The 23,255-nt window shown below is 32.5% G+C and overlaps 2 protein-coding genes across 2 annotated transcripts; both read left to right on the top strand.

Annotated features, from left to right (window-relative positions):
- The first annotated feature begins 918 nt into the window (after window positions 1–918).
- On the top strand, window positions 919–3,568 carry LOC141704835 (uncharacterized). The gene is made up of 6 exons (XM_074507999.1): window positions 919–1,040; window positions 2,036–2,165; window positions 2,286–2,452; window positions 2,562–2,838; window positions 2,920–3,086; window positions 3,208–3,568. Exons 1-6 carry the CDS (start codon window positions 1,007–1,009, stop codon window positions 3,372–3,374), a joined length of 942 nt encoding a protein of 313 aa, XP_074364100.1. The 5' UTR covers window positions 919–1,006; the 3' UTR covers window positions 3,375–3,568.
- Window positions 3,569–20,870: 17,302 nt separating this feature from the next.
- On the top strand, window positions 20,871–22,069 carry LOC141704833 (protein RESTRICTED TEV MOVEMENT 3-like). Its single transcript, XM_074507998.1, has 4 exons — window positions 20,871–21,065; window positions 21,194–21,470; window positions 21,553–21,719; window positions 21,801–22,069. The coding sequence occupies exons 1-4, from the start codon at window positions 20,891–20,893 to the stop codon at window positions 21,965–21,967; spliced, it is 786 nt and encodes a 261-aa protein (XP_074364099.1). The 5' UTR covers window positions 20,871–20,890; the 3' UTR covers window positions 21,968–22,069.
- Window positions 22,070–23,255: the final 1,186 nt, after the last annotated feature.

Here is a 23,255-nt window from a genome sequence, read left to right on the forward strand (position 1 = left end):
TAAGTTTTATTGTAGAAAGTACAATAATCGGTTATGAAAATTATATCATATTGAAGGTTAGACATGAAACTTTTATATTATAAATTTTAGAACACACATATTTTTAATATTTATATTAAAATATTAATCACAAATTACAATATCTAACAAGATCTTATAAATGTATATATTTAGATATATTCAAATTATTATTTTTGTAAAAGTCATAAATGAAATAGTTTAGTTGTAATTAAGTTTAAAAAATAGTTTATTTAGAAAAAATAAAATAATTATCACTTGTAATATACCACTATATTAAGTACAAACAATCATACTTTAATATTTGTTAATTTCAAATTACTAACAACAAAAAGATGTCTAATAAATACAATACAAATTAAAATAATAAAAAAACTAATATTTAAATATATAATATTATTAAAAATTATTTCTATTATTATGGGTTAACATTTGAATGTGCAATTATAAATTTATGTATGTGTTACTAATATTAAAGTTAAGTTATTAAATTATAATGTTAACTTAAGAAAAATATTTTATTTAAAAAAAAAATTAAAATTTCAAGAATAATTTTTATATGTAAATTTTATAAACTAGCCCCGTGCACAAGGATAAAGCTAGTAGTTCATAGATAAAGTTATTGTTAATCTAACATTGATTAGATGTAGTTTGGGATATTAAACGAAAGTCAATTAATCAGATTCGGTAATTGATTTTAACGTCCCTAAATCCTAATTGATGATCCAAAAATATAATTTTCACAATATTTTTTATTAGATCGGTTAAAGGCCAAGAAATTATATATAATATATAATTTAAATTAATAATTAATTTATTTATTATCCTAATCATAAAATAAATCGTAATCATAGACCATTTATAAAAAGTACGAGAAACTATAATTTATGCAACAAGTCGCGCATGTTTTGGTCATATACAAGACACTTCCGTAAACTAGGGTTTTGATTTGTCCTCAGGGTTTGGTCATTGGTACGTGTAAGTAAACATGGTTACTACATCTTTTGAAGAAGACGAAGCTGGTAATTGAGCTTTTCCTTGTTATATTTTGTGTGAAATCATTGTATATATGTTTATTGATGATGATAAATCGTTTCTGGCACTTTAGCAATAGTATCTTGTTTGAGATTAATTCTAAATACTTAGTTTAATGTCTTCATGTGTGCAATTATTTTGATGACATGCCCCCTCGTTCCGTCCCGGTCCGTGCCAACGTTTTAAATTCACATAAATTTTTCACAGAAATTTTAGTATATAATTCTAAATTCACAGAAATTTTTCACAGTAATTTAGTTCGCCCCCCTAGATTAGATTCATGGTTACGCCTACATTACTGATAGCTATTGTTGTTACCGAGTCACAACTCACAAGATTTCTACAACAGAGCTAGACTTGGCCGTGCGGTATACAAACGTTATGTATATTTTCGTGTTTTCGTGTATCAAATTTTAAACCCGAACCCGACCCGAATTTGCATTGATGTACCAATTTGGTGACACTAACCCGGAATTAATATATTCATATTTATCCGTTTTAGTACACCAAAGTACATGGATTATATATATAAAAAATTAATAATTAAAAAATGCAATAAATAATTAAATGGTGAAGTGTCCACTCGCATAATCAAGAAATAATAAAATATATTTTAATAGTTACAATTATATATATGTCATTTATAGTATGTACAATTCACATTTGGCATTTATTATATATGTATATTATATATTTTTAAAGAATTAATTATTTATTTATTCTGTGTATTTTCGTTCACTGTCGTGCACCTATATTGGAAACTCAAACCCGCCACTAATTATATTCGTATTATTTCGTGTCTGTTGCACCCAAACACTAAATATTCGTGTCGTTTATACCGTGTTCATGTGTCGTATACAAGTATTGCCGGATCTAAAGTCTAAACAGAGCTCATCATGATGATATTTTTTCTTGAGGCAATTTTCTCACAAGTAGTTTCTTACGAAACATCTCTAATTGATGGCGTGTGTGCTGTATGTAGGGGCTTTCAGAGAAATCGGGGACATTCCGCCAGCACACTACTTGTTAAAACTCGAGTCTTTCTCCCTCCTTTCTAAAAATGGCGTGAACAAAATCAAATCAAAAAACTTTCAAGCTGGAGAGCACCAATGGTATATATCTTCTCTTTTTTTTCACTCTTCCCTGTAATAAAATATGATTACTCTTTTTTTGGTAGCAAGTTTTAAATAGTCGGGTACAATATTCAATATTCATTGTTCTTATGAGTACAGGCAGATGGTATTGTTTCCTAGGGGAAACAATGGAGGGAAGGATGAGTATGTATCTATATACTTAATGTTGGAAAGCACAAGTAGTCTACCGGCTGGTAAGGGGGTCAATGCCTTTTTCAAGTTCTTTTTGTTTGACCAATTGCGAGGAAAGTATCTTACCGTTCAAGGTATTGTTATCTGTATATAGCATTATAGGGAAATGCACTATGTCTACTGAAGTTCTTTAATCTTTTGGCTTCTATGTTTTGTGAGCTTAATGTAATGTATACCGTACAGGGAGAGTCAGACGTTTTGACAGGGTAAAATATGAATGGGGCTTTGCAAAGTTCATCTGTTTACAAGATTTAAAAGAACCTACTAATGGTTATCTAGTAAATGACACTTGCCTTTTCGGGGTGGAGGTTATTGTCACTGAACCCACTAGTATTGGTGAATGTCTCTCAGTATCGGAAGTTGCAAAAACATCTGGTAAATATAAGTGGGTGGTTAATCAATATTCGGAATTGGGGAAGGAACGGTTTTCTGATGAGTTTGCTGTTGGAGGTTATAAATGGTACATGCTAATATTGCTTGATTACTCCATCAACATCTGTTCTTTGTGTGGAGAAATAACTCTATTTTCCTCTTTCGGCAGGAAGTTAAGGCTCTATCCTAAAGGTAATCTGAAGCATGAAGGTTTTAGCCTCTCCCTGTTTTTGGAACGTGTGGATTGCGGAAGTGCCACTAATGGGCACGAAGTGAAAGGGGAGTTCACACTAGAACTCAATGATCAGTTTAATAAGGATCATGTAGAGAGAAAAGGTAAAACATTTTAATGTATACAATTTTTTTATTTTTTAAATTATTTTTGTCTACTGTGTTATTTGCATTTTGTTGATCACTTATTATATCTCATTGGCTAATGCTGTTGTATGTTTTGCAGCTACCGTCTGGTTTGGTGCTTCAAACAAAAACTGGGGTTGGGCTAACTTCATTGAACTGAAAGAAGTTACAGAAGGTAAAAAAGGATATATAGTTGAAGATCGTTGCATAATTGAAGCAGAACTCACAGTGCTATGCGAAACTAGTCAAAGGATACTGAACTGCTGATTCAGCATATATATGGTTATTTGCTATGATCCTCTAGGTATTGAATGTTGATGAGGAAAAGTTAACAAATCTGTTTAATGATGCTGTATATCAATACAATTTGAGTATTTGCGGAGACATTTAGAATTGTTGATCTTTCTACATGTCTTAAGTAATTATTTTTAAAATGTGAGAATGAATTTCATCTAATTATCCTATGCTCCCCTGCAGTGATTTTCTCGTTGTTATAAGTTGTGTAAGTAAAATTGTTTCGGCAATTAATCACATCAGTTAGAATTGGTGTCTTCCCAGATCACACGGGTCAACCGCTTCCAAAGTCTTATAGTCAAGACTTCACAGAAAAGGGCTATACCTTCCTTGATTTGCCTTCTTCCTTGTTTACGAAACTACCTTGACGGTTACGAGTGTTTGGGAAAAATCTTTTTCATTGTTGAGTATTATTGATATTACCATAAATCCCGTGCGATGCACGGGTTCTAATTAATATTTTAAATTTTTATTTATCCAGTTATATTATATTTTTAAAATATTTATATAAATATATAATGATTATAAATTTATAATAAAAGTAATAGAATAACATGTGGTCGTAATTTAGTAGGATAAATAGATTATTTCTACTATTTTAACAATTTAGTAGTTTAACAGATATATAATACTATTATTTATATCTTTTAATAATAGGATAAGTTGTATTCGTAGTTTAGTAGGATAAGTATACTATATTTAGTAGTAGTTTAATAATTTAGTAGTTTATTAGATATATAACACTATTTATCTATTTTTGTAATAATTAAAATTAGGGAATTATCGTTGAACCAAATTATCTTTATTCCGACTATTATAATATAGTATAGATTTTATCCTCAAAATATACTCCATGCGGTCCATTATACAAGGCACTTAACCTTTTATCAGAAGATCAAAGCACGTAAAAATGCATATAAGGCACTTGACTAGGGGTTTAAAATGATTCGGGCGATACCGGGTACCCTGCTCAAGTCTCGGATCATTTTATTTTTTTAGTGTCTAGATTTAAGTCCGGTATCATTTTATTCGGATACAAACCGATCCCTAGTATTAAAAATCCGAATTCAGCTTGAATATGGGTCAATATCGTATTTTCCTTTTCTAACTAGGTAGTTTGTGAACCATCGGATCCGAGTCAAATATGATCCACCAATATTACAAAATCATTTTAATTTATGTTATATAATGATATTTCCAAAATAGATGTAATATTGTAAATATACTAAATAATCACAAATTAAAAACTTAAATATAGGATGTATTAAGTACATACTATCACAATTTTTTCATTTTAAAGGTGGGTAAATCATATTTAGTAATAAATTACATTTATAGGAGATATTAATAAATTATAAATTGACATTTACTTAGAAATGTAATGAGCAAAACTATAATCATATTCGGGTTTTAACCAAATATGGATCACGGATCATATTCGGGTGGGATTATTTTATATAAAAAAATATGAGATATAATCTGAGTCGGTACATAAGTGCTCATATCCGGGATCATATTTTATTCGAGTATATTTTTAACGACTTATTTGAATTATATTTAAAATAGATATGAGACAAATATCATATTTTCAAGCCAAATATAAATCGTGATATCGGATAGTTTAGATCAATTTACATTCTTGACATTTTATTATAAGGTCAAGGTCCATCAAATTACATTCAAAAAACAAAGCGTCCGGTTCATCTATTACCAGAGGTCCGATTTTTAGATTAGGATTCATTAATATGAATAGTTTCAGCGAACACAAATTTTCTTTTTTGGAAATTGCACGTGTATTTAATTCATGTACACGGAGTAAATTTTTAAAAAAGTGGATGTATACTACAACTAATATTCCTTAAATCTCCAACTGAATAGGCTCCTTGTTTTGGGCCTAATTCTGTACGCACTTATAAGTTACTTATATTTTATAAATTTGTAAATAATAATTTCGGACTGTTTTTCGACCCAACTTATAAGTTAAATTTACAACTTATAAGCTGATAAGTTGAATGTTAGTAACGACGTATTTTTTCTCAACTTATTTTGATTTTTCACTTTTTTATTAATTTTAGTTTTTAAATATATGTTTTTAAATGTTAAGTTAATTTAAAAGTCATGAATTATGATAATAATATTTAAAATTATTTATTTCAGTTCATTTAAGTTTAAAAAAATCTGACTTATAAATAAAATTAACCAAACACTTACATAACTTATAAGTATTTATCTACTTATCACTTTTAATCACTTATTAATTTTAAATCATAAGATACTTATTTTAAAAATTATCAAACAAACACTTTATATGTATTATGAATTCGGTCTTAAAGCACATCCAAATAATATTTTCTCGATTTTTTTATTTTGTTAGAAAATATAAAATTTAAATTTTTAATATAAATTTTATATAAAAAATATTAAAAAAAAATTATTTACAAATATCTCTACCAAGCATATTAAAATGCGTGGAAAAAAGTGACTCATCATGTACAGTTGATCAAAGAGTCGCGCCTCGTATAGTTAATCAAGGAGTCGCCGTAAAGTATTTTTTTTAGAAGGGGAAAACAAGCATCGAAGAGATTACTAATATTATTAAATTAAATATGTTAACGATACAGTTAAATCTCGATAAAATAATAATCAATAAAATAATAACTTTATTAAAATAATATTTTTCTCCGATTTCAATATAATGGATATAATATATTTTTTCTCCCGGTAAATAATAAACTTGTTAAATTTTCTTGATTCTAACCATGTTAATTTAAAGAGATTTAATTGTACTAATTAATTGAAGACTTATATATATGCCACATTGTCCATTTACAAATATTTGTGGCTATGGCTCATATTTCTTACTATAAAAGCAGAGAGGTTTTATGTGATCAAAGAGATCGAATATGTTCGTATCACTAGTACTTATCTATATACAAGTTGTACATATAAGGTTACATAAAATGATAGACTACACTACTAATAATATCTCCAGATAACACGGAGACCGTAACCAACTACACTAACTATTTTTCTTATACATATCCAAATATGACAAGGTCATACTCTATTAGGCCCCTTCAAATTAGAGGTTGTGTCAACAACTTGTAACTTGGGTAAATGTCGATGAAAGGCTGAACGAGCTAAGGGTTTGGTTAATGTATCAGCAAGCTGGTCAGCAGAGTGAATATGAGTAACGTAAACTTTTTGTTGTTGAACTTGATCTCGAACAAAGTGAAAATCTAGCGCTATGTGTTTCAAGCGACTATGAAATACTGGATTACGACAAAGATAGGTAGCACCAACATTGTCACAGTAGATGGTTGGTGGAACAGGAAGTGACAATTGTAGCTCAGTCATTAGATTCATCACTCAATTCGTTTCAGCTAATGCCGTTGCAACGGCCCGATATTCCGCTTCCGTTGATGATCGTGCCACTGTGCGCTGTTTTTTAGAAGCTCAGCTAATAGGATTATGCCCAAAAAATAAAACATAACCAGAGGTAGATGTTCGGTCATTAATATCACCCGCCCAATCAGCATCAGAGTACACATTTAAAGCATTGGAAGGATGGCGACTTAGTTTGAGACCATATGCGAAAGTGAGCTTCAAATACCTTAGAACTCTTTTAACAGCCTGCCAGTGAGTCACTGTAGGAGCATGCATGAATTGCGACAATTTATTGACGACAAAACTAATATCTGGACAAGTAAAAGATAAATATTGAAGCTTACCGACTATTTTCCTGAACATAGTAGCGTTAGCTGCCAGAGTGCCATCAGTATGAGAAAGTGTCGGACTACTGCTCGTGGGAGTAGAGACACCTTTGCTTTCATGCATGTTGCAGTCCTTCAAAATATCTTGTATATATTTAGACTGGGATAAAATGATACCATCACTATTGCGTAAGACTTCAACACCCAGAAAGTAATTGACATAACCGAGATCTCTAATAGAAAATCGAGTGGCTAATTTGTCAATGACTTGACGAATTAAAGCTGAGTTGTTTCCAGTAATGAGGATGTCATCAACGTAAACTAATATATATAAAATGATTCCTGCCTTTCAGAAAATAAAAAGGGAATTGTCTGACTGAGATCTCTGAAAACCAATAACAACCAAAAATTGTTGCAGCTCATTGTACCACGTGCTAGACGTCTGTCGAAGACCATAGATGGCTTTTTTCAATTTGCACACGTAATCAGGAAAATCTGGATGCTCGAAACCAGGAGGTTGGCGCATAAAAATCTCTTCTTCCAATCGACCTTGTAAAAAGGCATTATTTACATCTAACTGATGTACATCCCAATCTTTCTGGACAGCTAAAGATAACACCAGACGCACTGTTACAGGTTTTACTATTGGACTAAATGTGAAATGGTAATCAATACCTGGTCGCTGTGTAAATCCTTTCGCTACCAAATGAGCTTTGTACCGATCTATGCTTCCATCAGGCTTTTGTTTAATGCGGAATATCCAACGACAATCAACGATATTTTTTGATGAATCCTTTGGTACAAGTTCCTAGGCCTCATTTTTCATTAATGCGTCAAATTCAGATTGCATAGCTTGTCTCCAATGTGCATGTTTTTGGGCTTGTTGTGGAAGGAGTAAATGTATCCGCAGAAGAGGTAGCCATAAAATCAACAATTATTCTAGGCTTGGTAATGTTGTTTTGTGCTCGAGTGGTCATGCGTTGTATGGGTGGAGCAACAATAGTGGCAGGAGGTGGAGAGGAACTGGGTGCCGTCGTGGAAGAAGAATGCTCCAGGTTCTCTGCAGGTGTGCGATCAGTGTCAGCTGGAGAATGAAAAGAAATGGGAGGTGGAATCTGATATGATATAAGTGGTGCAGAAGATGGTTCAGAAGAAGGTGAGTGATGGACTGAAATATCATCCCAAGAATTGTTGAAATAATTATCTTTAAACTGAGAAAAAATATTTTCAAAGGGAAACTGACTTTCGAAAAACTTGACATCACGTGAGATGTACAATTTTTTTGAAACTGGATCAAAACATTGATGGATGTGATATGTTGTAGAGAATCCGAGATAAATAAAAGGATTTGAATGGGATTCTAATTTATGTGAAGTGTATGGTCGAAGTCTTGGATAACACAGACAACCAAATACGCGTAAGGAATCGAAGTTGGGATCCTGTTTAAATAACAACTGATATGGTGATTGATTTTGTAAAGATGAAGAAGGAAGCCTATTGATTAAGTAGGTGGCATGGTGGCAAGCAAATGTCCAGAAGCTAGAAGGGAGTGATGCTTGATGAAGCAAAGTTTTGGCTGTTTCTATGATTTGACGGTGCCTGCGCTCAGCAATTGATACCCGTTGTGGGGTTTAAGGTGGTCAAATAAGGTGTTCAATGCCATGTAAAGAAAGATATGATTTAAGGCCTGCAAACTCGCCACCACCATCAGTATATAATGACACAATTTTAGTGTTAAAATAATTTTCCACTAAAGGATGAAATTTCGAAAAAATTGTATGAACCTCACTTTTATTTTTCAGTATATAAAGCCATATGTATTTTGTGTGTTGATCAACAAAAATAACGTAATAGGATTTTCTATTAACAGACACAATGGGAGATGGCCCCCATAAATCACTATAGACAAGTTCGAGTGGCTTATTTGCAACCAAGGTACTTTGAGAAAATGGAAGCTTGTGGCTTTTATTATAAGAACATGAATTACAATAAAGAGAATGTTATAATGGAGAATAAGGTAATGAAAATTTATTCAAAGCTAATCTAAGAACTCTAGAGTTGGGATGACCCAAACGACGATGCCACAATGATAATGAAGGATGTTTTGACACAAGATTTGAGCGTGGAAAGGAATAAGATGCAGGCTGTCCAAAAGGCCATTCATATAGTCCATCTTTATTCTGGCCGCACATTAGCAGAGTTCCCGTAGGGAGATCCTTTATTGAAAAATGGTCAAGAAAAAATTCAACAAAGGTTAGATTATCATGACAAAATTATGAGATAGAAATTAAATTTCTCTTAATACTAGGTGCACACAATGTATTGGAGAGTTTAAAATTGTGATTTGAGGCAGTTAATAGAATATTACCAGTATGAGTTATGGGAATCATATTACCGTTACCCATTGCTATTTCTTCAGGTCCGTTATAATCGTGAAGACCTTGCGAGTCACTTGTGATGTGGTGAGACGCGCCAGAATCAAGTATCCAAGGACTGCCATTGTTGGTGGACTTATAGATAAAATTTGCTTTGACCTCTAGATGATTGTGGGACTTCGATCGACAGACACATGCAGAATGTCCAAACTTGTCACATAACTGATATTGAATGCGAGATTGTGGAATGGTGGGTGATGGAGGATGCCATGATACTGGTTGAGAAAGAGTAAGATTTTGATGATTCTTGGAATAGGATTGACACCAATTTTGGGGCTGATTTGAGCGCCGATTGAAACGACTTCCGTAGTTGTAATTATTACATTTCTAAGCAACATCAGCAGTAATGTGTGTCGCTAATATTTTTTGATCTTCATGTTTGATGAAGAGTTCATGGTCAATAAGTTTGTCAAATAATTCTTCATATGTTATAGGAGTGTCCCTAACACGGATAGCAGCCTAGATTTCAAGATATTCAGATCCTAGGACACTGAGTATTTTAAATGTTAGCTCTTCTGGAGATATGGGTGACCCTGCAGTTGCAAGCTCGTCTGAGAGAGAGAGCGAATTTCACGTAAGTATTCCGTAATTGATTTGGCATCCTTAACCACTTTGTTTAACTGATCACGGAGACTGAATATCTAGGTCTGGCTTTTATTAGCATATGCAGTGTGTAGCGAATCCCGAGCATGTTTTGAATTCGGTGCTATAGCAACAGTTGGTGCAATAGTCGGATCGACTAATGCCATCAAGGCGTTTTGAATAAGCTGATCTTGACGAAACGAATCACGAAACTATGGGTTGGCAACTTGTTGAGTATTCACCAGTGTTGTCTTCGAGGGTGCTGGTTTTGATCCATCTAGGTAGCTGAACAAATCATGTCCATGCATTAACATTGAAAATTGAGCCTTCCAAGTAGAAATTTTTTGACTTCCAATGAGCTTAATGGGAAGTTGAGAAGCAGGATTGAACTGAATAATTTGACTGTTGTTTGGGATGACATTTGCATCAGGATTGGAAACAGTATGTTGTAATTGTTGGTTGTTTGGTTGAGTGTTTGCCATGAATATGGATGATTAGGGACCGTGCTTGAAGGTTAGTAAATCAAACTCGTTTGAGCGAGAAGAAGCTCTGATACCATATAAAAGCAGAGAGGTTTTATGTGATCAAAGAGATCGAATATGTTCGTATCACTAGTACTAATCTATATACAAATTATACAGATAAGGTTACATAAAATGATAGACTACACTACTAACAATATCTCCAGATAACACGGAGACTGTAACCAACTACACTAACTATTTTTCTTATACATATCCAAATATGACAAGGTCATACTCTGTTACTTACATGGCTACTGTCTCCGATGAAGATAGATGCGGTTAGTATTCTACTTTCTCATTTGCAACCAACTTTTATTTGTTCTCAATTTTTTTTTATTACCAAAATTTATTAGATTGGCTTATTATTCTGATATATCTTTCTTGTACTAATATGATATACTGTATTTTATTTGTCATACATCATTTGGTGTATAAATAGTGGGGGGTTTGAGAGAAACAAGAGACAATCCTCTTTCAGATTACTTGTTCAAAATCAAGTCCGTTTCAGTCTTTTCCGAATGGGGCTACGGAGAATTTATGTCTAGTGAATTTTTAGCCGGTGGGCACAAATAGTACGCATGTCCACAGACCACAAACCTTTTGCACAGTTGTACTTTTTTACTCATAGATAAACCTTGATAGATGGATATTCACGGTACGGATAAATTTTATTCAGTTATTGAAATTATTTGATAAAAATACACCAACTCTATTATGTTTGGGGACCGAAAATGAGATTATTAGTTTGTTGCATATTACTATTTTATTCCAGGTTCTACCTCAACTGAATTGAGTTATTTTTTGCAGGAGAATTGTATTCTTTCAAAATGGTGAGAATGAGGGTCATAAAGAATATTTATCTATGTACCTCTCGTTTGCAGACTAGAGTAGTTTAGGTGATGGTAAAGAGGTCAATGTTTTTTTAAGTTATTTCTTTTTGAACAAATCCGCTGAAACTATTTTTCTGTTCAAGGTATTATTATCCTTATCTATGTACATTATGTAAAATTTCGTGAATGTTATTACTAATTATACTGTGACGCCCTCAATCTCGGGGATAGGAAATGAGGACCCACACACCTTTAATCTAATAATTAAATAAGCATAAACCCCGATTAACTACTATCAGGATCAAACAGGATAAAGTATGAGACAAGATTACAACTACCAATCATGAAATATAACTTACAACCCCAAAATAATATTAAATAAACATAGTCGATCCCGACTTGGAACCGACAGATAACCCATTGTATCTTTACAATTTTATGGCTAAGCGCTTTCTCACTCAAAAACATCTCTACCTGCTCTGGCAACCGGAAGCCCTCAACACGATAGGGACCACCAGGTACGCTCTTACGAGCAGTGCGCCTAAGCCTGAACATCTTCTTGCTTAACTGCCATGGTTAGATTAAAACAAAACATATGAGTATAAAACTCAGCAAGTAACTATAAAGCAGTTCTATGATATGAAATCCACAATTTACGTTACCAAACTCAGGGCATTCTACTTTATCAGTTCTAGGTGGCAGATTTCCATCTTTCGGGTTAAGGAAGGGTTATGAAGGAAAAGTGTGGGGCTTTCAAGGAACAAGGCTCAAAGCAGGGTGAAAGCCGACATTCATCACAAATCATTAAAGGATCAGAACAGATCTTTCAGAAAAAGGAAAGCGACAATATTTTCATTACATGGAATCATTTATATGATCAACAGATTAAAATCAGGGTTCACGAGCTTTAAGCTTCACAGTATCACAATCAACTCTTTTCATAGTAATATAAACCATTTTCATTTTTTTAAAGAATCAATTACTGAGTAGGAAGTTTCAATTCCTTTTTAAAATCAATATAGAACCCTTGATTGGACCACTTTATCTTTTATTTCTTTATAATACGGGTGATCAGCCCGTACCGACCTCCATCCGGTCATTAAGGTACCATGCGGCATAATTTCAGCCTTAAACTGGACTAGCCCCGCTAGCCTCTTACAATGACTAGACCAGTCCCACTAGCCTCTTACGTCCCATCCAATCCATCAGGAATTCATTTGGAAAACCTTGAGTTGGAGAAAGTAGGTTTTCTAAATTCATTTTATCATTACCAAGAATATGAAGTCATTCGGACTCTTTCGAGTCGAAACTCATTCTTAAGTCAAATTTTAAGAAATCAAAGTTAAGGAAGTGATTCAAGGACAAGCAAGGAGCAATTCTAAGGATTCTGAATCAGGGATAACGAGGTACTTAAATTAGAAGGATCAATATCTGTTTCAAGGATCAATAGGAAATATGGTAATCAAGGAATATGGTATCATTACAAGGGGTTCGTAAAGGTAATTATAGGGTTTATAACAGTTCATGGCATAACAAATAACTTGAACAGAAAAGATAGGTTACCAAAGGGTTGAACCAATAAGCTTATCAATAACAGTTTTACAAGATCAAAGACAGGGTATCTCAAATCAATAACATGGGTTCATTATTTTAACAGTTCAATACTCTACATGGTATGAACCATAACCTTTCTATAACCATTATCACAAGTAATGAGAGTTACTTGCCTGAATTCGCTTTCCTGAAGGTTGAACTACTGCCACCTAGTATACCCTTCCCTTTCCTAGCCTGAATGCCCTCATGCTCCGAATCTACAATGAAAACCAAAACCTTAATCAGTTTCCCAACTCTCGTTCCCGGAACGATCACTCAATACGATAGCTCGATTATACTCTTGACTCAAATATACGAGTATAGCTTATACACATAAGCACATAACACATAACACATTCCTTTCTCGTAGCCTTTATATCTTTATATTCTCATCGATCGACTCATACTAGTTTAACCTTAACTATTCTTCAATTCACACTAATATAACTCATACGAGTGCATGATTTATTCACAACTAAATCTTTTGCGACCATAACTGTCACTTAAAGTTCTTTAATAACAAACCACTTAATTTCCTTTTTCTTTTATTCCTTAATTCGAACCACAACAACCACAAATAAATCACATAGCTCCTAGAATTTCACATGCAGTTACTTAGCAAGGTATTGGAACCAAATCAATCATTTTTCTACTTATATTCCATTCGTCTATACAAATAAAACACAACCACGTATACTCAATTTCAGTCACATATAATCAAACACAATAAACCTCTTTGGTATGCAAATTACAAGGGTCTTTTACGCAATTACGCTTCATTCTTTAGTCCAAAAAACCCGAATCATATTTATTTTAAGAATTGAAATTCAGCACCCTCTTTTAATTATCAAATTCGAACACAAGCATCATCCAATCAATGTCATGCAACCAAGTTCTTATTAGTAACTAAGATAACTAGCATATAATCTCACAAAAATCCACTTAATTCTCTTTTTAACCATAAGACCCATTCGGGTTTTTCAAGAAAACACACATACAAAGATCAATCTTGACATGCAAAGTTTTATATCACATTTTCAACTTGTTTTAAACCTTAACTAGTCATTCAACTCATTTTCATCACAATTTTTGAATCACAAAACAAAACATCACCTAATGACTCAAGCCTTGATCAAGTTATCCAATCAACATGCATTCACTTAATCATCAAGTCAATCTCTTCTAGACCCTTTTTCCATTCGGCTAATATCATGATTCACAACTCAAGGACCAAACAATGACATGCATTACTAGTTCTTCTTTTAAACTAACATGCATTCATATTTTTCACTAATTAAGTCTAGTTTACACTAAGATCAAGCCACCAAATATAATTCCCCTTTTTATTAGCACAATGCCGAACCAAAACCCCAACATGCAACCTTCAAATTTGATTTTCTAATCATCAAATCACTTACACACATCCAAATTCTTTTAAAGCAATCAAAGCAATCCATTTATCAATCATATACTTAAATTTCAAAGGAAGTACAAAACCCTTTTCTTTTTGAACTTTTCAAGAAACCAAAACATGCAATAGCTACATAAAATTTTAAACAACATAAAACTCAAAGATCACATCAACAAATCATTTTCTTAAAATTCCACCGGCTCTCCTTAGATCATGGCCAATGGTGGTCGAACTTAAGAGTGCCCATAACGGGTCTCCTCTTGAATTTTAAACCACAAAATCTTCTTGAATCTACTTTTATGATCATATATCAAGAAATTGATTTCCTTGAACACAACCATAGAGATGAAACCATAAACACTTACATAAACACTTACATGCAAGTGGTATTTGAGTAGTATACCGAAAATAGAAGCTATAGGTGGTAATATCTTTAAATTTGGGTGAATATTTGATGTTGCATGCAAGAGAGAGTAGAGAGATGGGAGAGAGCCGAGAGAGAGGGAGAGTGTTCGAGAGAGAGAGGAAAAGAAAGTGAAGGAGAGGGGGAGGATGTTCACGGGAAAAGAAAGAAGAAAGAAGGGGGGAGAGTGAGTTTATATTTGTATTAGGGCCAAGGGTATTTTAGTAATCTTCTAAATCCCTTTTTAGTTTGATTAATCCTTTATTTTTACTTAAATAAGATAGAAATCGAATATTGAATATATCCCTCTCGGAAATTCGAAAATTATTGCAAATGACAATTTTATGACGTAGATCCTGAAATTAGCTTTCCAACCATTACTCATAATAAACTTTTGAGCGAACGGTTGATTTTATATGATTTTTACAAGTTTGTGTTAATAATAGCATTTTTCCACATAAAAATCAATTTAAAATGCAATGACCACCAAATAAATCCGTTCATCATTTTTAGAAAGTCTCTAGGACTACTACGAAGATAACAGAACAATTCTCATGCCTTTATCTTACTCAAAAAAATTTATAAAAATGTACGAAGGTTAAATAAACCTTATTTAAATCAAATAATTCCCTTAAATCCATAAAAATGTCAACATATCACGTAATCATGCATACAGACAAGCAAGCACACATACGAACACATCATAACTCATGTCTGATCAGAAAATTTGTCCTTCTTTAATTTTATTCCTTTCTACGCGTACCGGGTCACGTTTAGCCTGACGGCCCGACGCTCAGCATTTTAATTACGCTTCACAATATCGTTATCGACCGGCACGTCATTAGAACGCATTACTTTACTTAATATTTCATTTCACACAATAACACATAGTTCACATTTTAAATACCTTAATCCCCTTTTTAGGACGGGTTCCGTTCTACTTGACGGCCCGACAACACAACTTAACTTCTAAGCTGACTCTTTAAATTGGAACGCTTCTATTTACGCTCCTAGATTCTAATATACAGTAAAGACAATTAACCAGCATTTAATCACATAATTATAATCACTTCACATAAATCACACTTTATTTACTTAATTACATCGCAAAATTCTCAGTCGTCACATATATTGCTTTTTGGACGTCCAGGTGACGCTAGACGTTTTGACAGGGTGAAATCTAAATGGGGTTTTTCAAAGTTTCTTCCCTTGGAAGATTTCAAACAGCCCACCAATGGATATTTAGTAAATGATACTTGCTTTCTTGAAGCTGAGGTTTATGTTATCTAAAACTCAGGGCTTGCTGAATGCCTGTCAATTAGGAAATTCAAAAACCTTTCTTATAAGTACACATGGAGGCTTAGCCGAAGCTCAGAAGTTTGGTTGTTATTCAGATGTCTATTGGTTTTCTAATGAATTTTATGTAGGAAATTACAAGTGGTACTACTTTCTACTCTCAAACTTAATTGCATTTTATGTATTATCCTAAGGCGCAACTAATCTTTTCATTACACATTTCAAAATATGTTCTTAGTTCGTTGAGATTTAATGTAGAAAGCTTCGCCTGTCTCCAGATGGTGAATGTGGAAATAACGGTTGGAGCCTATCAATGCATTTGTTGTTGATGGAATTCCCACTTCACTATTATGTTGTTGAACTGAAAGCACATTACACAATCAGGCTATATAAGATGATTGATCAAATAGGTTAGTAGAAGGTGCTGTTTTTCTATTAGACACTAAATAATCTAATCTTGTGTCGAAAACCAACTAATAGATGTTAATGGCATTTACAATTTATGTTACAGATACCTTATTATTCGATCCTTCTCTACAAAATTCAGTAAGTGGTGGGGATATTCCTTTTTTCATCAAGCGGGACGATCTTCTAGATAGTACAAAGGGGTTTACTGTTGAGGCAGTGGTTATCCTGCTATGTGAAACTTATCAAGAGTCTCTAGATTGTTAATCAGTTTCACGTACCTATGAGTAGTATTTTAAAAGTGGATAGTTTATAAAAACTATGATGTCCTTCAACATGCAACGTATGCGAGATACGAACCTACCTTGCAAGATTAGAAACGTACCTTTCTCATATTTGAATGTAATGAAGGTAAATAAGAACTTATTTTTCTCATGTATGCGAAATGATGCGAGATAAGAATGTATCTTTCTCATGTTGAATGTAATGATCCGACCAGCGAAATTGATCATCCTACTACTTGTATAAAGCCTCTAGATCCCTGATTTACTGTTAGGAAATGTTGTTAGTAGCTTGAACTTGAAATTATGGATACCAAATTTATAATTGTTATCGATTCACACACACAAGAGTAACAATACTGTACTTTAAAAGATTGGTTTCTTATGTATTCCATATATATATGTGCCATTCTACAGCCACAGATGGTTGTAATAACCACCTGCTACATTGTTGCATTGCGGCCTCGCAATGCTTCATTGCGAAAACTGCCTTGCTTTATTACTGCAAATAATTTAGTTTTATTCTAAAATAATTTTTAAATAATAAATATTAAATGTAGAAATAATTTTAATTGATGTTAAAATACCAAATTTATTTATGTTTTGGTTATTATATTTTTATTTTGTATTTATATATTTATATTAATAAATTCTTTATTTTAACAAATAATTACTTAAAATTCGCGAAAACTGCCATTTTTTTCTTAAACTATGTAAATCACCCGCAATGTCGATGTTAGCAATATAAAGGTTTGTGACCCCTTTTCCGCAGAAAACTGGTCACCCCAGCAATGAGTCATTGCGGATACCGCATTGCGGGAGCAGTCTGATTTAAATGTAACGGTCCTTTCCCGCTTTATTTTCTCTAATTTATTTTTTTTGTTAAAAATGTTTTAAATGTTTTAAACTAAAATATTTAAATTTAAAATTGAATTTAAAATTTTTGAGTGAAAAAATTATTTTAAATTATTTTTTCGAAATAGTATTTTCGAATTTTAATTATTACGGAATATTATGAGTTTTATATTTTTCAAAATTATCATTTGAGTTATTTTAGTTAAAATAAATAATATTATTAATTTTAATAATAAAATTTAATATTATTAATTTTATGCTTTTTTGTGAATTCAACCTATTTTTGTGAAAATATTAAATCAAATTCTTATTTTTCGAGTTAAAATTTTTAATTCAATTATATTTTCAAATATTAATCTGGGAAAATTATAAATTCAAAATAATAGTAGTAATAATCATATGGTTTTTTGAAATCATTACCAATTTTTGTGCCAAAATTAACAAAAAATTGACCACTCCACGGCATTGTATCACTGCTGCACTTTCTCCTGCCGCATTGAAGCATTGCTGAAGTGTGAGTCAATAGTCCTCCCCCTCGACTTCCGCGACATTTTTTTTGCGCCGATATTTAATGTTTGTTTTTTAAAATTCTGATTTTCAGCCTATAAATAGCGGTCTTGTAATCTCATATGTTTTCATTCTACATTTTTTCTTCTCTAGCATTCTCTTCTTTATCTTCGGAAGACGACACATTTCGATCAATAAACAAATTTAACAATACTACATTCATACAGTTCGGTTACCATATTTGGTTTTTTATTTTTTCATTAAAATTACTATTTTAATTATTTTTCCGATTATATATATAATTTTTTTAAAATTTTTAACTCATTATACAATTGATAATAAATAGAAAAATTGTTTATAAAGAATATTTAATTCATCATAACTTCATTAAATAGTACAAATGTGTTATTATACATAATTTTGATATAATTAAAATTTAAATTAAAATGATTTGCTTAGAATTCACTCAAAAAAGTTTTAGAAAAACAAGTATGATTTTTTATTGATCGAAATGTGTATAATTCATAAAATAAATGGTTTCTAACTCCGTTATTATCGAAACTAAATTAATTCATAAAGATCGTGACGCATGTAAGCATTGCGGCAGTCGCCTCAACAATGTTTCAATGCTTGAGGTCCCCGCAATGAACTAATGCGCACTCCGCAATGAACTAATGCCGAGTACCCGGTGGTTATTATATATATATATAGATATACCTAACACTAGTTCAAGATGGTACTATTACCGGACCATTCATTGAATCAAATTATAATAATTTTGATAAATTTATGAAATTTTGTGTCCGTATCTATCGTAAAACTCAATAACAAATGTTAATATATTGATAAAACAGTCATTATAACAAAACAATTATTAATTTATACGTATATAAAATCATGATTCAAATTATGAAGATTGTATTAATTTTCTTTTAGCAAAATATAGCAACATTTATTAATACTCCCTCCATTTATTTTTTTATCATAGAACGCTTAAATTTTTACACAGATTTCAAAGTGTATTGACCAGTACTTTTACTACCAAAATACATTGGAAGAATGTGCAGGGAAATTAGAAAATCAAGCGTCATCTAGAATAGGCCCACTATAAATATAGGGTTTTGCCTTCGGCTTCTCATTCTTTCATATTCTCGATAGATCTTTTGGTGTTCCTTTACATAATTACATGGCTTTGGCATTTCCTGCTGAAGATGATGAAGGTTGTTAAGATCCCACTTATTCATTTTTTTTATTAATCTTCAACTTTATCTGTATTTATATTTATATAGCTTAACCTGCTATTTGGACACTGTTTTAACTTTTGGTTTTTAAAAATCGTAAATTTTATTGTACTGGTGATGAATCATGACAAGTACTCTGTTCTATTGGAGACTTTGTTTTAGTACATTGCTCAATGTGATTATTTTCTGCGGGTAGAAGACTCCCATACTAGCCCTTATATAGCTAAGTCACAATAACATTTTACGAGTTATCTAATTTTTTTTAGTGTGTGTTGACGAATGTAGGGATTTTAAGAGAAAGGAGGAACTCTCCACCAGCACATTACTTGTTCAAAGTCGAGTCTTTCTCGTTATTTTCCCAAAATGGTGTAAATCAGATCAAATCAAAAAGCTTTAAAGTTGGAGAGTACCAATGGTATATTTTCAGTTTTTTCAATGTTGTGTTGATATAATTGCTTGTTTAGCTAGCATGTCCTTGATTGCTTAGTTGCATATAATCTACATTAGGCATCTTTAAAGTTATGATAGGTTTGATTTAGGCAAAAATGGTGTTCTTAGGATAAAGCGGTAGGGAACTAGAGGGGCATGTATTTTTTATAAGTTTCAATGCTTAATTGTTCTGTAAGTCGAGTTCCCCTAATCGCAGGCCCGTTTCTAGGCTTTTACTGCACTGCTTGTAGGTAATTCAAAGAGTCACCATGATAACGGTCACTGGCATACGGCAGCTCTTAATTTTAATAACTTTAACAACATAATTAAATTACAGTGCAATTTTATTGATCTTTATTTCATTTATAAATATTGAACAACGTGAGAGGTTTCTTGTGTTCAGTAACCACTTGTTGTCACAAATAAGAAATTCTAATCTGTTAATATTCTGAAATCTTAATGTTTTATACTTAAGAAATGGTGACAGCAGAAAAAGATATTTATTAAATTTGTTAAACTTTGTGATGTCTGACAAGTGTACTATTCCTTTACCTTGATCACACATGATAAATGTGTGTGGAATCTGGACACAATGATTATTCCCCGGATTCAGCTTGTAAAGTAAAAAAGTATATATCCCAACTTAACCTCGCCTGTAACACATTCTCAATGAAGTATGTTGTATGTGTGAAGATGGTGGTAAAAGCTCCTGCTTCTTGTATAATGCCATTTTTGGCACTTCAACTTTATTTTTGTACTGTTTTTGTCATTCCTCCTCCTCTATTCATATACAGGACAAGTCAGATTACTAAATTATTTAACGTATATATAAAAGTTATCACATTTAAAATGCTAATGATAAACTTATCTAGACTTTAAATTTGAACCTTCCTTAGCAATCTGTCATATCATAAGTTAATCATGTCTACTAATGGCTAATGCTTGTCTAGTTCTTCTATTTCAAGTTGTAATTTAACAGTTTTCATGAGCAGGAAGATTTTATTGTTTCCAGAGGGTAACAATAAAGGTAAGGGTGATCATGTATCCATATACCTGATGATGGAAAATGCAAGTAACCTACCAGTTGGCAAAGACATCAATGCCTTTTTCAAGTTCTTTTTGTTTGACCAGATCCGAGGAGAGTATTTGACGGTTCAAGGTATGGATATTCATTGTAGGCAGGCAGATAATTGTGTTACTATTGTATTGCTCATCTTATAATTATTAGCATATGGGAAAGTGGTAAAAAAACATAAACTTCTGCTGATTGCTCTGTATACTTTACAGGGAGAGCAAGACGTTTTGACTGGGTGAAAAATGAATGGGGTTTTGCCAAGTTCATTCCTATTAAAGATTTTGAAAAACCTACTAATGGTTTTCTCGTAAATGATACTTCCTTTTTCGGAGTAGAGGTTTTGGTGACTGAAAGCTCATGTCTTGGTGAATGTCTCTCAATGTCTAAAGTTGCCAGTATTTCTGATAAATACGAGTGGGTAATTGATCAATTTTCAAAGCTGGGGGAGGAATGTTATTCTGATGAGTTTTTTGTCGGAAGTTATAAATGGTACTTGCGTATAATCTTGATACTTCCATTAACATCGGTTCTCTGTCTGTTTCTGAGAGACTTCATTTTTCCATCTCTGCAGGAAGCTCTGGCTTCATCCTAAAGGCTACTTGATTTATAAAAATTTCAGTCTCTCACTGTTTTTGGTGTCTGCGGATTCCCAAAGTTCCACGAATGAGCACAAAGTGAAAGCAGAGTTCAAGCTAACGGTTAAAAACCAGTTTAGTGGGAACTATACACATAATAGAAGTACTAGCACTTCACTATCTGGTTGTCTTTTGTTGCCATAGTTCTTTAATTAAATTACTAATATTTTAGTGTCTGTTGCAGCTTCCATCTGGTTTGGTTCATCATCACCAAGGCGTGGCTGGCGATCCTTCATCAAACTAAATGATCTAAATGATCATAAGCATGGATTTCTATCTAAAGATACTTGCATAATTGAAGCTGAAGTCACAGTTCTATGTGAAACCAGTCAGAAGATGCTAAACTGCTGATTTCCTTTAGTTTCTTATGTGCAAAATGTAGTCATATTGCTATATCTTTTGGTATTGGATGTGGAGGAAGTATTAGTTAGATCCTTATGATCCCTTTGCGTCGAAGAATTTAAATATTTATGATGATATTTACAGTTTGTAGAATTTACAATCTAAGTATGTCCTCTACTATTTTTTCATTATTAATTGGACTTCCAAATGCAATATTAATATGCAGTTGTGATATTCTTTCGGTTTACAGCACCCTGCCTGAGAAACTAGTTTGATTTATATTGCGTTTCTTTACATGTTGTATAGAGCAAAGAAAAGCTGTGCTTGTTTGATTTGGGCATTGCAACTTTACTAGTTTCACGAATACAGTATCAGGTGGTGTAGCAATTTGTGATTGTAAGTTTTAATGCAATGTCCCGGCTTCTTGCACTATAATGGACTGGTAAAGGGTAAGGATCTTCTCAAAATTTTCCAAACTCTACTTTAGAGGCCTCTGGAAAAACACCTATCACTTTTTCCAAATAATACTTCAGGCTGTATGATATCCCTCCTAAAATAATACTATTAGCCATTAGATACCTGAAGATATTTCCTACTAAATTAACAAAATCTCCCAACTAATACATCTCGTCATCTCGACAACATGTGTTATGTGTTTTTCTTAAGCAACGATAAGAGGTCTGATAATTTTTTTTAAGAGCAAGTCCAATAGACTAGCGACGAGCTATTCACACTCCTAAATTGAAATGGAATGACAGATCGATTACTATTTTGCATGCATCCAGCCATAAGACAACCGTGTACTTGTTCTTTATACTGACATAGTTATACATTTAATAAAATTGTAAAACTGTGAGTTCTCTGACTACTAATGCAAGTATCCACACACTGCAGGGGTAGTGTTGAGAGAAACCAGAGAAACACCACCTGCACATTACGTGCTCAGAGTCCAGTCTTTTTCACTCTTTTCTACCAATGGAGTAGATCAAATTATCTCAAACACCTTTCAAGTTGGAGACCACCAATGGTATTTTCTTTGTTTGTTTAATCTTTTTCTTTTCGTGTAATCCTCATCAGGATATACTGGGTACGTTTGGTTGATATCGATGCTCTTTAAACCTTTTTTATGATAAGTAACATCAATCGGTTATCTTGATTATTATATGTTAAGTGACCGGTTATCCTAAAACCTCAAAACAGACATATTATATCAACAACGGTATTAGTATTATATTTTTGTCAAATGATATGCCTGTAACTAAGGCGAGTGCATTAGTGCAGGAAGATTGTATTGTTT

This window comes from Apium graveolens, unplaced genomic scaffold, assembly GCF_009905375.1.
Source record: "Apium graveolens cultivar Ventura unplaced genomic scaffold, ASM990537v1 ctg8290, whole genome shotgun sequence".
NCBI classification, from domain to species: domain Eukaryota; kingdom Viridiplantae; phylum Streptophyta; class Magnoliopsida; order Apiales; family Apiaceae; genus Apium; species Apium graveolens.